This window comes from Phacochoerus africanus, chromosome 2, assembly GCF_016906955.1.
Source record: "Phacochoerus africanus isolate WHEZ1 chromosome 2, ROS_Pafr_v1, whole genome shotgun sequence".
Lineage (NCBI taxonomy): Eukaryota > Metazoa > Chordata > Mammalia > Artiodactyla > Suidae > Phacochoerus > Phacochoerus africanus.
Window position 1 is genome coordinate 100,378,953 of NC_062545.1, and position 14,953 is coordinate 100,393,905.

Here is a 14,953-nt window from a genome sequence, read left to right on the forward strand (position 1 = left end):
ATTTTGGAAACTCAGCATGGGGTGAGACACTGCCCCACAACCCTGCCTCGGGGGTCCAGAGGTGGAGGGTGTGGGGGTGTGTGGCCCTGGCGCGACCCAGGAGCTCCTTCTGCACCCACCACTGCCAGCAGCATTCCTGCTGATGTTTCCATCCAGGGGCCTTGTTCTGTAGAGGGTCAGCCAAACTTGGGCTCCCCCTCCCCCTTTTCCTTTCCTTCTCTCCTTCAGCAGATACTTAGTTAACATCTACTTGAGCCGCGCACCCATCTAGTGCTGCGTGCATGGTGGTCTGTGAGCCATATGGGTTCCTGCTCTCTGGACCCACCCTGGGGATGAGGTTTGGAATCAAGGGGCTCTCCTGGCAGCCGCCCAGCCTGGGACCCTGGTCTAGGGTGCTGCCAGGTGGCCGGGGAGTAGTGGTGGCTGCAAGTACATCTTTCCAGCCTCAGGTCTCCTGCACTGGGGGTGTCTTCCCCACCCTCTCCAGTCTCCAGGTCCCCCCAGGTGTGCTGGGAGGTGGGGCCAGGCCAGGAAGCATCATCCCATATCCAGGACATACCTTGCCTGGGAATTTGAGTGCCTTTATGTGCTGTGAAGGTAGAGACCTGGGCAACCTCCCAAGCTGTTGGTTTGATGGGGGCTGGGACACCCCCCCCCGCCCCCCACCCTTCGCCCCAGACTGAGAGTCTCTGGCACAGAGCCTAGCCTTCCCCCATTGGAGCAGCGCCTGTGGGTTATGGCCCTGAAGGTTCTAGAACAGTAAGGGCGTGGGGTTGGTAGCACTTGCTCACCAAAGAGAATCAGGGGCCATTGGTGTCAAACAGGGTCCCAGAGACCACATAAGGAGGAGCAAGCTGGGGCCGCTGAGGGAGCCAGTGGGGAGGCAGGTGGACATGTGGCTGGGAACAGAGGTGTAGGATCAGGACCAGGAGTGTATTCGTTTCCTACAACTGCCTTAACAGGTGCCACCAACTGGGTGGCTTAAAGCAGCAGAAACATACAGTCTCACAGTCCTAAAGGCTCAGAGTCTGAAATCAAAGTGTCAACAGGGCCACATTCCCTTGGGAAACTCAAGGAAGGGTCCTTTCTTGCCTCTCCTAGCTTTCGGTTGACTGCCAGCAATCCTTGGCTAGAAGCATCACTGCCTCCATTTTTCTTTCTTTCCTCCTCTCTTTCTTTTTCTCCCTTTCTTCCTTCCTTCCTTCCCTCCCTACCTTCTTTCTTTCGTTCGTTCTTTCTCTTTCTTTTCTTTTCTTTCTTTCTTTCTTTCTTTCTTTCTTTCTTTCTTTCTTTCTTTCTTTCTTTCTTTCTTTCTTTCTTTCTTTCCTTTCTGTCTGTCTGTCTGTCTTTCTTTCTGTCTTTCTTTTTCTTTATACCTTTCTTTCCTTTCTTTCTTTCTTCAATGGCTATACCCATGGCACATCCCAGACCAGGGACTGCATCCGAGCCACAGCTGGGACCTACGCCACAGCTGCAGCAATGCTGGCTCCTTTAACCCACTGTCCCAGGTCAGGGAGCAAACCCTTACCTCCGCAGTGACCCGAGCCACTGCACCTGGATTCTTAACCCACTGTACCACAGTGGGAATTCCCTGCCTCTATTTGCCCATGGCCCTCTTCCCTCTGTGTCCAAATTTCCTTCTTATAAGGACACCAGTCATTGGATGTGGGGCCACACTAATCTAGTTTGACCTCGTCTTAACTTGATCATGTCTGCAAAGACCCTATTTCTAAATAGGGTCACATTGACCTGTACCCAGGGATAGGACTCCATCTGATCTTTTGGGGGCACATAGCCCTACCCACTACAGAGGTGAAGAGGACAATACAGATGGCACTGATGGCACCACTCCTGACATGGTGGTCAGGAGCACCATCCCTGGCCCTTGGAGCTCCCTGGCACCCCCATCTCCTCCCAAGGTGCCAAGTAGGTCTCTGCACCCCCGCCATCATGCTGGCATTGTTGGCCTGCAAGGTGAGGAAGGTAACATACCTTCTTCTCTTGTACTCCTGTCAAACCCTTGCGCTCAGCTCAGGTACTACCCTGGCGAAGGCCTCCCTGATCTTCTCCATGCAGAGCTCCTCATTCCTTCCCTAGGGGTGCAAGAGGCATCTGTGTAACTTCTACCAAGATGCACGGCACACATCGGCTTGCTTGCTTGTGTTCCCCTGAGTTCCCAGGGCTGGGACTGTGTCTCTTTATTCTGATGTTTCCCATCTGATGCATCTGGCACATAGTAGACCTTTGGAGCTGGTTGGGTAAGGAAGAACCAAGGATGGCCAGAGAGGTGGATGGACTGATGGATGGGTGGAAAGTAACAGAGAGGTCTTCCCTGTCACCCCCACCCTGGCTGCTCCCATCCCTTTGTCCTGCCTTGTTCTGCTCCATAGCATTTTTCATCATTCATCATATCATCCATCTCTTTATTTCCTATCTCTCCCCTTTCACTAGAATGTGTGCCCTGTAAGAGCAGGCATTTTGCCTACTGCTTTTTTACTACTGTATCTGCAGTGTGCAAAACAATAATATTCATAGGATGGATGGCTGGATGGGTGCATGGGGCAAGGGTGGATGGGTGGGCATGTGGGGGCGGGGAGCCTATGGCTCAGTGGATGTGCATCACCTTTATCACAGAGTCAGCTGGTCTTGGGACACCAGGCACACATGTTGCCTTGCTCAGCGTGCTTGCATTGCCCTCCCTCCCCCATGCCCTCATGCCCAGACCTGAGATATGTTTGTTTATAGCTGGCATCTCAGGGCAAGGCCCTTGCACTCCAAGTCTGGGCTGTACCTGCCTTGAATCCCCTGGAAGTACCTACTGTCCCAGGTTGTGGGGTATTAGCCCCAGCCTGCCCTGGAATGGGCAGATTGTACAGAACCTGTTTCTGCAACCTGAGCAGTAACACGCTACCCCTCAGGGCTGCATCTTAGACCAGCTCTGACCTCTGGGATGGGGAGATAGAGAGAGAGTGTGTGTGTGTGTTTCATGAGTCCTCTGCCCAGGCTGTGCACAGAAGGAGTATTATCTTCCTTCTGTCCCTGGAGAGGCTTGGTTTATATAATCTACTTGTCTCCCAGGCCCGCTTAGTTATTGAAAGTGGTCAGAGGTTAGACCGAGGGGAACTGCAGCCAGGTCTCAGAGCTAAAGGGAGAAGGGTTCTCATGCAGAGGAGTGAAGAAATGGGGGCAGGGCCTGGATGGTCCAGGGAGATGCTGCGGAGGCACACCTGAGTCCACCTGACAAAACACACAAACCAGAGGCTCAAACACCTGAAGCTGGTGGGGCTGTTGTTTATTTGTGGGAGGAAGGAAGGGATGCTCATTCCTGGACTGTAGTCCATGTGGAGCTCTCTCAAGCATGGAGCAGAAGGATTTGTCAAGTAAAGAAATAGAAAAAGACTACTGCATCCTCTTAAATGATAATTCTGATAAACTGCCCATTCTTCACTCAAGGGATATAGTCTATCTAAAAAGCAGGGGAGGGAATTCCCTTAGTGGCCCAGTGGGTTAAGTACCAGGACATTGTCTCTCTGAGGCTCAGATCCAGTGTTGCCGTGGCTATGGTGTAGGCCTGCAGCTGTAGCTCTGATTCCACCCCGGGCCTGGGAACTTCCATATGCTGCAGGAAACAGTGCAAAAAAAAAAAAAAAAAAATGCACTGAGGGATCTCTAAAGCCAGAACCCTGTCATACCTGGCTGGGCCTGGAGGTTCCCATTCTTGCTTCTCTCCAGATTCCATATAGTCATTCCTATCAGTGGCTTGAATCTGAACGGCAGTTGGGAACTACGCCTGGATCCTTTAATCCACTGCACCAGGCCTGGGATGGAACCAATACCTCCACAGCAATCTGAGCCACTGAAGTCAAATTCCCTTTTCTTTTTTAGGGTCTCACCCACAGCATATGGAAGTTCCCAGGGTAGAGGTCAGATTGGAGCTACAGCTGCCAGCCTACGCCACAGCCATAATAATACCAGATCTGAGCCGCGTCTGCGATGTACACCACAGCTCATAGCAATGCTGGATCCTTAACCCACTGACCGAGGCCAGGGATCGAACCCGAGTTCTCATGGATACTAGTCAGTGTTTGTTACTGCTCAGCCATGACGGAAACTCCATGCAGTCAAATTCTTAACCCACTGTGCCAGAGCGGGAACTGCCTCATCTCTGTTTTACAGATGGGGAAACTGAGATGCAGAGAGGTTAGGTCATTGCTCAAAGTCACATAGCCGTGAAGAGGAAGAGCCGGGAGCAGACCATTCACAGTGTAGTTACAGAGTCCAGGCTTTTAACTACTATGACATTTTATATATGTACCCACATACATAGTAATTTGGAGGCCATAGATGGTTGGTCAGAGGTCACAGCAGTGGCTTCATTAGAAGCCCTAGTGGTCCCGTGTGCCCACTGGGCCACACTGAGTCCTGGCCGAGAGCTAGGACTCCAGGCTGAGGTTGGGTCACGGGCTGCAGCCGTGCATCGGGGGAGGAGGCCAGGATGCAGGTTGGAGACCACACTCTGGGGTCCGGACAGGGAAGGCAGGCACCTTCTAGGCTCAAGGAAGGCCAAGTGTCACGGACAGCTCTGTGGGCCCCGCCACGGAGCCCAGCTCCCCATCCAGGCCTCCGGCTTGAGAGGGAGCCTCAGCTTCCTTCCATTGTCTCTGTGGGGCACGCCCAGTGTGTTCCTGCAGTGACCTGAGGTTGGGAGGGAGGGAAGGGGCCAGCCCGGAGCTGGGTCAGGGTGGGAGAGGGGAAATGAGAGGGGAAGACTTGGTGTTTTTCCTTGTTTGTGTTTTGTATGAAAGAAAGCAAATAATAGCCTTTGAGAAAACCATGAAACAAAGCACATCCTAAGGCTGCGGAGGCCCATTGGGGCTGCCTGTACCAGAATCCATTCATGCCTCTTGGCCAGATTGTTGGAGGCAAGAACAGGGTGTGAGGGTGGGACTAATAGTAAGATTTTCTTTCTTTTTAAGGCCGCACCTGCGACATGTGGAAGTTCCCAGGCTAGGGATCGAATTGGAGCTGCAGCTGCCGGCCTCCACCACAGCCACAGCAACGCAGGATCCTTAACCCACTGAGTGAGGCCAGGGAGCGAACCCACGTCCTCATAGGTGCTAGTCGGGTTCACTACCACTGAGCCACAGTGGGAGCTCCCAAGATACCTTTTGAAATGTGTTTGTGAGCCCTCCCTGGGCTCAATAGGACTCTAGGCCAAGTGTCCGGAAGGCTAAGGTCCCTGCTGTCCTCTCATGCCACCCTCACCACCCCGGGAAGCACCTCAAGACTGTCCAGGGCTGTAGGGGGCCCTACAGGACCCTCCGCTATGGAGCCCCAATCCAGAGGGCTGCCTATGTCCTTCCCACAGAGGGTCTGGGCCTCAGTCTCCCTGTCTGTAAAGTGGGGTGGGGGAGCTAAATGGACTCTCTCTCTCTGACTCCTGTCCAGCACACTGGGCCCCATCACACCCTCTGATGCTGGTTATGCCCAGGGCCCTATGGGTGGCATGGAGGTCACTCTCAGGCTGTGAACCCTGAGACCTCCAGGCCTGGGTACCCTTGACCCCTCCCACCCCATCCCAGCCTGCTCCTCATGGGATGGCATTGCTCGCCCATGTCCCGCCAGAACACACTTTGCTGGGGGGAGGGAGATGCTAAGAAGAAAGCTGGCCATGAGCCCAGCTTCTGCAAATAATGGTACCTGCGGCTTGGCATTTGCTGGATCGGCCCAACTTTATAAATAGAGGGTCTTTCTCTGACTCTGATGTAAATATACACATAATTGTTATAATGATGACAATTTGCAAGGGACCATCCTTAGGATTTCCCCCAGTTTGTTGGTTTGTTTGTTTTTGCTTTTTAGGGCTGCACCCGCGGCATGTGGAAGTTTCCAGGCTAGGGGTCGAATTGGAGCTACCGTTGCCGGCCTATGCCACAGCCACAGCCTGTGCCACAACATGGAATCCAAGCCACATCTGCAACCTACAGCACAGCTCACAGCAATGCCAGATCCTTAACCCACTCAGTGAGGCCAGGGGTTGAACCCGCAACCTCATAGATACTAGTTGGATTCATTTTCTGCTGTACCACAACAGGAACTCCCTCCCTCAGGTTAAAGTTTAAAAATGCATTTAGCTGTTTGCATGCTTCCCCAGGAATATAATAATAAGGATCTTGGGTAAAAATTACATGAGGTGTCCTGGTCTAGAGTGAGGAGACCTGGGTTCTAGTGTGTTCCCCTGGCCTGAGGGTCAGGGTTCATAAGGTTTCTGCATCTCCACAATCCTCTCAACAGCTCAGAGAAGATATTAACATTCCTGTGTTAGGACGCTTGATGTTAGAGGAATAACTTGTCCTCCATCAGACAGCCTGTGAGTCCAGAGACTGATTTTCTTGCTAATTCCTTGAACCCACTCATCCACCTCTTTGGCCTTGAGTGTTCTTGTCTGTAATTTGAGTGACTAGATACGATGAATTCTAGGGTCCCCTTTATGCCCCCACTGTTCTCTAGTTCCATAATCCCAGCAGCATCACCTGGCAAGAAATCCACTGACTAGTGTTCTCCCTGTTTCAGCCTGGATTGGGTCGTCTCGTCTTTCCAAGCCCTCGATTTCCTTTTGTCGTCGCTGTTGTTGCAGTCAGCTCAGAAGTTCTTTGCTCTCTTTCAGACATGACTAATGGTCCCCCTTTCTCCCCCATCAATGCAGGGCTACCACCCAATGCCCCATGAGGTAGAGATCGCACACACGAAGAAGCTGTTCCGAAGGAGGAGGAATGACCGGAGGTAGGAGACATGCGGTCGCCAGCTGTGGGTTTTCTTTCCCTCTGCCGGCCATCTGAAGCTACAGTGCTGGCTTGGGTTTTGCTTTTCCCTGTCACCAGCTGATGCCTTGGGAGATGAAGTGGGTACTGTGGGCTGGATTGGTGGGGGCTGCAGCGGCTGCCCTTCTCTTGGTTGGCCCCCCAGGATGGGAGCCCTCTGTGAGTCCAGGGCAGGTTTTGCAGATCAAGGAGAGAAAAGCTCTTTCCACTGACCTCACAGCAACAGTAGCGGTCCTCAAGGGACTAGGATCTGGCCCACGTATGTTTTAAGACCTGGCCTCCAGGAGGCTCTGCAGCTCGCGGTTCCAGGGCTATCTGGCTTTCCTCCGCCCATGCTGGGCTGGCCCATGTTGGGCTGGGCTGGGCTGTGACAGCAACACACAGAACAGCAACTGCTCCTGCTGCTTCTCGCAAATGCGGGGGTGGGGGGCTCTTAAACTAAGGCAGAATCCAGGATCCTGCCTGGGATGCAGAGGGCTAGGGGGCTTCAAGGGGCCAGAAAAAGTGCCTGGAGTAGCTCTGGCTAGGAGCAAACAACTGAGGCTGGGCATCTGAGAGGCTGAGCCTTTGTTTCCTTGAAGCCTCTCTGACACAGAAAGGACTTCAAGGGGTATTTCAAATGAAAAAAGTCTAGGTCTTCAGTGTTTTAGTAAAAACAGAACAGTATTTTAGTATGTGGCCATTTGTGCAAAAGCAGGGTGAGAGGGTTTTTTTGTTTGTTTGTTTATACTTGAATGTGCATAGATGATTTCTGGATGGAGATATAAAAAGAGGAAGGGAGGGAAGGAGGAAAAAGGAAGGGAAAGGAAAGAAGAAGAAAAAGGAAGGGAAGGGGGAGAAAGAAAATCTTCTGGCTGAAGAATTAAAGTGCTTTGTACACATTCTATTTTCTCACATTATCATGCTCCATCATAAGTGACTAGACAAATAGAATGTGTACATGTATGTGTAACTGGGTCACCATGCTGTACCATAGGAAAAAAAAATGTATTGGGGAAATAACTATTAAAAAATAATAATTTAAAAAAAGAATTAAAAAAATAAAAAAATAATAATTAAAAAAAAAAAACAAAATTAATGCGAAGCGCTCCCCTGTAGGAAAGTTCTTCTTAGATAAAGGTGATGGCTTGTGGTTTTTACCTTGAATGAACAGAGAATGTTCTTAGCCAAAAAACAGCCCAGCAAACACCCTTGCTTAGAAAACTAGAAGTGCTTGTTCTTGTGCAGTGTCCTTGAGACTAGGGCTGACCAGCATCCCTGACCCCTCCCTTCACAAGTGGGCCCCAAGGGAGGAGGGCTTGGTGGTGGCCACAGCTCGGGGTGGGCGTACAACCGAGGCCCCGGAATGTCTCATCATCAGCTGGTGGATTTAGTGGATCTGAAACATTTTTCAAGTACAGCCAGCTGGGAGGAAGGCAGTCCTGGCTTAGAACCACCGGGCACTTTATGTAGTGGCCTCGAGAGGGGAAACTAGGCAGGGAGAGTTAGACTAAGCCTATTCCTGGCCTGATCTGACTGTGCTTGTGGCGTTGTGTGTACTGCCTTTTTGCTGTGCAGCTTCACAGAGACTAAGTCCTGGTTTCTGGGTTCCTGGCAGAGGGAAGGAGTGGGGAGCACCACCCTAAGGAGGGGAATGGGGTTCACAGGGGACTGGGGAGGTGTCAGGAGGAGCAGAGGCTCCGTGTCGCTCCTCCCCTGCCCTGTGGTCCCCAGAGTGCTGTGGAGGTGAGTGAAGGTGTGGGAAGTCCCCGAGCATCCCCCGAGAAGTCACCCTCTGGGCGCAGGCTAGGGCTGGCAGCTCTCAGCATCCCGAGCAGCCACACCTCCACTTTTAGGCCCTGTCGCCTCGCTCGGCAGGAACCCTTGGACCACGCGGGTCTCCGGAAAGCAGCAGCCTGACCCAGGAATGTAGGAAGAGGCGCGTTAGCATGCAGACACTGGGAAGCTGGCCTTCCGCTGAGCGTGCGCTCATGTTAACAAATGCCCCGTGAGGTCAGCACACCTCGCAAAGGATGTGGACCCGGGACTGGGTCCAAAACCAGGCAATAAAGATGATTAAAGGGATGGAAAGTATGTCCTGTGAAGAGAGGCTAACGGGCCGGGGCCAGGGAAGAGGAGGCTACAAGGAAAGAACGTTCATGCCAGTAAACGCTTGAAAGATTTGTACAGAGCACCCCACCTTCCCCCGGGCCCCGAACGGGAGGAAATCAACTGAAATGAAAGGAGAGAGTGTCCTCTGGACCAAAGTCAGACTCCAAACCCAACAGCTTGACCATCAGGGGCGCAGACTCTGCAAGTCAGGTCAGCAGAGGTGGGTCGAGTCCTGCTGTGTGCCGGTCAGGGGCCTCCACCTTTATTCGCAATCTGGAAGACGGTGCAGCCCTGTGACAGTCGGCTGTCACAGAGTCCCCATGGCATGGGGACTTTCAGGAGACCAGGCAGCCGGACAGTTTAAGGACCTCATTGTCTGAAAGCAGGAAGCCAGCGCCACTCCAAGTCCTTCTTGGTGGAGTGTGTGATTCTGACATTTGAGGAACGGCTCAGAATATTATCAGGTCGACCCGAACCCTCCCGACTGATGATGGATAGTCGTGGCTTTGCAGAACCCAGACCTTTATATTGAACTTGACAGTTAATGCTTTTTTATAGCAGGTTAGCCTTCCTACTAGTGGGGCTTCAGCCACACGAGAGAGGCTTGCATTCCCTGGGTGGCAGGAGAGGTGACCAGAATATCAGGTCTGGTGGCAGAGGGCACAGCCCACATCTATCTATGTCACACCTCTGATCTCTCCCCCTTTGCTGCAAGGGAGAGAGGCACTGATTCCCCTTTAACAGATGGAATAACTGAGGCCAGAGACAGTTCAGCTGAGAAGCAGCAGAGCTAAACTCACCTCTGCTGACTGCGGTTCTCGGCCCTTTTGACTCCACAGCCTCAAGTGGACCTTTGACCTTGAAAAGGCCAAGGGCAGGGAGTTGGTGAATGCATAATGGTGGGGGGGGGGGGCCTGCAGTGTCACATGGAGGGAGGTGGCCTGCTCCATCCCCCGGTGTCTCTGAGGCTGTCTTGGAATGCCAAGGGTCTGTGGCCTCCATCTGACTGCAGAGTAAGTGGTCTTGGTGTCTGATGGCCGCAAACTCCTGGCAGCCCAGGAGGTTGCTGAACCTGAAGGTCTCTGCTACCTGGAAGATGGAAGCCCTAGTCTGGATGGAAGTCTAGACTATATCCCGGTTCCTGGGGGCCCATTGAGGTCTCGAGTGTGCCTTACTGTTTTTATTTTCCGGTTGTTGAAGTCTGAGGCACAGGCCCCGGAATTAGATGCCACATGTGAATTCCACCTCTTCTACTCCTTATCTCTGTGATTTTGACAAATTACTTTATAGCCTGAAAACTCTGTTTCCTCTTCTGTAAAATGGGGTCAGTAATTGGGAGGCTTAACTAAGGTCATCCTTTTAAGGCACCAGGAAATTGTCTTTGCACCAGCCCCATCCTTTAGATCAGCCGGGATCTGAGGCACTCAGAAAACACTGTAAGGGAGTTCCCATTGTGGCTCAGTGGAAACAAATCTGACTAATATCCATGAGGTTGCGGGTTTGATCCCTGGCCTCGATCAATGGGTCAGGGATCCAGTGTTGCTGTGAGCTGTGGTGTAGGTCGCAGACGTGGCTCCGATCCTGCATTGCTGTGGCTGTGGTGTAGGCCAAAATCTCCAGCTCCAATTCAACGCCTAGCCTGGGACCCTCCATATGCTGCCAGTGCGGCCCTAAAAAGCATAAAGAAAAAAGAAAAAAATGGAACACTGTAAGGTAAAATGAGCAAAGATGTCTGAGAGTGGGCTGCATGTGGCTGTCATCACACGGTTTGTTCATGAGCCCAGGGAGCTTTCCTTGCATTCCCTCCAGGGCCAGGGCACCCAGGATCAGTTGTTCCTCCTCAGGGATCAGCTTTTAAAGCTCTGCCCCCACTGTTGGGGCTGGCAGGGAAGGGCCTCTCTAGAGCAGCCATCTGCAGCCCCCTTCTGTAGGCTTTTGTGACTAGAACTTGGTTGTGGGTGTCTCTTCCTCATTTTGCAGAAAAACATTAAGCTCATGAACAGTTCAAAGGTTTTCTCCTTTAAAATGTTCTCAACACATGGACAACTGGTAACCGCTTGTTTATTTGGGGAAACTAGAAATGTTTGCTGATTTGGGGCAAAATTATGCATTTCATGATATGAATGTGCTAAATGAGCATTTCACACATTCTGGAAAGATCAAGTGCCTCTGGGTGTTCTGTCCCCACCCAAGCTGGAGACCTGCTGATTGGAAGGGGCACCGCTCAATTTCATCTCCCATCCTGAGCTCCCTACCCGAAGGATACAGGGCAGAGGAGCAAACTCTGGACTGCTTAGTCCTGGCCATGCCATCACTCGGTAGACCATGCCTGTTGACCTCGAGTGAGGTTTCCCCTCCCCACTACCCCACCCCCTGGCTCCATTTAAGAGGTGAACAGCTGAAGCCATGAATGAAGGTTGTGGTCTATGTTGCCTGGGAAGCAGAGTCGGGGATGGAGATTAGTGGGCAGGATGCTTGCTAAGGAGTGCCCTTGAGGTCAATACCTGCAGACAGGAAGGGAGGGGAGCAGGACCGAGCAGAGGGTGGAGGGGAGGTGCACTGCAGTCTTTGTGGGGAGTTGTGAAGTTGGGGGTGACTCTTTAGAGCCGTCCCAAGATGGAGAGAAGGGGCAGGTCATTGTTTACCTATGTCTGCTCTAGTCAACAGATGGGCCCTGCCAAGACCGTGGTGGGCAGCTCCCCCCGCTCCCCCTGCCCCTGGGAAGTTTCTGTAGGACTGACTGCTGAGTTCTGTGCCACAGCACATCCAGCCTCCAGGGAATGAGAAGCCACCAGAATGCAAAGAAAGCACCCAATGGGGCTGGTGACAGAATGTTCTCTGCAGGAGGTGGGCATTGAGCTAGCCATGACCCACAAGGAGGGTTTGGGAGAGAGATGGGAGGATGTTAGGGGAAGGGGACTGTGAAAGCCAAAGTGAAACAGACGTGGGGAGTTCCCGCTGCGGTGCAACAGGGTCAGTGGTGTCTTGGGAGCCCTGAGATGCAGGTTCCATCCCCGGCCCGCCACAGTGGGTTAAGGATCCTGGGCTGGCACAGCTGTGGCATAGGTCGTGACTGCGGCTTGGATCTGATCCCTGGTCCGGGAATTCCATATGCCACGAGACAGCCAAAAAAGGGGTTCTCGTTCTGGCTCAGCGAAAACGAACCCAACTAGTATCCATGAGGATGCAGATTTGGTCGCTGACCTTGCTCAGTGGGTTAAGGATCTGGTGTTATCGTGAGCTGCAATGTATGTCGCAGACTGCATTGTTGTGGCTTCGGTGCAGGCTGGCAGCTGCAGCTGCTATTTGACCCCTAGCCTGGGAACTTACATATGACTCACCTGTGGCCCTAAAAGAAAAAAGAAAAAAAGATTGTGCAGTTTACTCTATGTAGATGATACTGTAATAAAAAGTACATTAAAAAAATATGTGGGAGTCAGGGATTCCCACTGCCCCAGAAGTTGCCCTTACAAAGCTCCCTAGAAACAGACAGATGGGTAGAGCTCACAGCAGCCACTACCCCCAAGTGAACTAAAGAGAAGGGTAAAGCCTTCAGTCCTGGCTCCTGACGGCCCCAGCCCAGACTGTCAGGAGTCCCAGTAGACCCCGAAGGCTCCAGAGCTGGCTTCCTAACCGTCAGAGTAGAGCAGCTAATGGAGGCATTAGCGGTCCATCGCATGATGCCCGGGCGGCCGGGGAGATAGGAGAGCCGTTCTCCAAATTAATTTGTTTCATTAAGTGAGGTCTCAGAACGGTTAATTTACTCCATGTACAAGACAGATTTGAAAAGAAGAAAAGAATGCCACAGTCATCCCTAGCTAGTGTCAGATGACTCTGCTGGGAGTGAGCAGAATGGGCTGTCCCCACATCTCCAAGTGCCACCCCCTCCCTGGGTCCCCAGATGGTGTGGTCAAGCCATGTCCTAGACACTGCAGGGTGAGAAGAACCTCCAGCAGCTCTTGCTGCTTGGTTCTGTGATTGACCATAACTGTGGCTTGGAGTCATCCAACCGTGGAACCAGTTCACAATCGAGTCCCTCCTTCCTTTCCTCTGCCGCCGCGTGCCCAAACCCTTTCTGGGTACCAGGCTCTTTCCCTAGGGACAGAGTTAGTGTCAGCTGTCAGATTTGATTCTGCAGGCTTTCTGTGACATCACCTAGGTCACTGATAAAAATGAACAGGACATCTGGGATTAATGGTGATGGGTAGGCAACTTTGGGAAGATACTAACAATCCTAGATTATGGGTTTTTTTTTTTTTTTTTGGTCTTTTTGCCTTTTCTAGGGCTGCTTCCTCGGCACATGGAGATTCCCAGGCTAGGGGTCTAATCAGAGCTGTAGCCACCGGCCTATGCCAGAACCACAGCAACTCGGGATCCGAACCGCATCTGCAACCTACACCACAGTTCACGGCAATGCCAGATCCTTAACCCACTGAGCAAGGCCAGGGATCGAACCCGTAACCTCATGGTTCCTAGTTGGATTCGTTAACCACTGTGCCACGACAGGAACTACTAGATTATGTAATTTTAAAGGGTGGATTTTGTGGTATGTGAATTATATCTCAATTTTTTAAAGTTTTTTTTAGTGGATAAGGCAGGTCCCAGGATGTAGTGATGTGGCAAACCTCTGGAAACACTCCTTGAATCTTTTTTTTTTTTTTTTAAGTTTAGTTGATTTATAATGTTGTGTTAATTTCTGCTGTGTAGCAAAGTGATTCAGTTTTTTATATATATGCACACACTTCTTTAAATGTCCTTTTCCATTTTACTTTATCATAGGTCATCGAATGTAGTTCTCTGTATTATATAGTAGAATCTTACTTATCCCCTCCATGTATAATAGCTTATATCTGCTAATCCCAACTCTCACTCCATCCCTCCCCCAATCACCTCCTCCTTGCCAGCTACAGATCTGTTCTCCTTGTATGTGAGTCTGTTTCTGTTTTGTAGATAGGTTCATTTGTGTCTTATTTATTTATTTATATTAAAACATAGTTGATTTACAATGTTGTGCCAAATTCTGCTGTACAGGAAAGTGACCCAGTCACACATATATACATTTTTTTTTTCTCATATCATCCCCCGTCATGATCTATCTTAAGAGATTGGACACAGTGCCCTGTGCTATATAGTAGGACCTCATTGCCCATCCATTCTAAATGTGATAGTTTGCATCTACTAACCCCAAACTCCCAGTCCATCCATCCCGTTCCCTCCCCACCTCCCCCTTGGCAATCACAAGTCTGTTCTCTATATCTGTGAGTCAGTTTCTGTTTTGTAGATAGGTTCATTTATGTCATATTTTAGACCACATATAAGTGATACCATATGGTACTTGTATTTCTCTTCCTGAATTTTTCATTTAGTATGATAATCTCTAGTTTCATCCATGTTGCTGTGAATAGCATTATTTCATTCTTTTTTATGGCTGAGTAGTATTCCATTGCATATATGTACCATATCTTCTTTATCCATTCGTCTGTTGATGGACATTTAGGTGGTTTCCATGTCTTGGCTATTACAAATAGTGCTGCTATGAACATAGAGGTTAATGTATTTTTTTGAATTATAGTTTTGTGTGGATGTATACCCAGGTATTGGATTGCTGGATCATATGGTAATTGTATCCTTAGTTTTCTGAGAAACCTCTATACTGTTTTCCAAAGTAGTTGTACCAACTTACATCATTCCTTGAATCTTGATGTTTGCAGGACTCTCCAAGTATATCAGGATAGAAACCTTTTCCAAAAAGGATGTCGATTTGTTGATCTGGCCCTGACTTGGTTTGTATGAATCTATGCTAGCTATTAGTGTTTACATCTTTTCTTCTAGATTATCTGTTTGGGAATCCCTCTGGGTAAGATGATACCTTTTCTGATTTTCAAAGATTGGAACTGTATACATGTAGCTGCAGTCTCTAGCACTTGATTCCTCAGACATGGTCAAGAGCATGGATGACTTCCCTTGGAGAGCTCTCTTTCTGAGCCATGATGCTCCATCCCTTGGGCAAGAAAAGAAGTACTCATAGTGCCTTTGTCTCT

The 14,953-nt window shown here is 50.6% G+C and overlaps 1 protein-coding gene across 2 annotated transcripts in view; it reads left to right on the top strand.

Moving 5' to 3' along the window:
- CTIF (cap binding complex dependent translation initiation factor) overlaps positions 1-14,953 on the top strand; it is a 315,912-nt gene that overhangs the window by 167,745 nt on the left and 133,214 nt on the right. For both annotated transcript variants that reach the window (XM_047764342.1, XM_047764351.1), the window contains exon 7: positions 6,707-6,783. In XM_047764342.1, the coding sequence (XP_047620298.1) occupies positions 6,707-6,783 (77 nt within the window). The remainder of the gene's footprint in view (positions 1-6,706; positions 6,784-14,953) is intronic.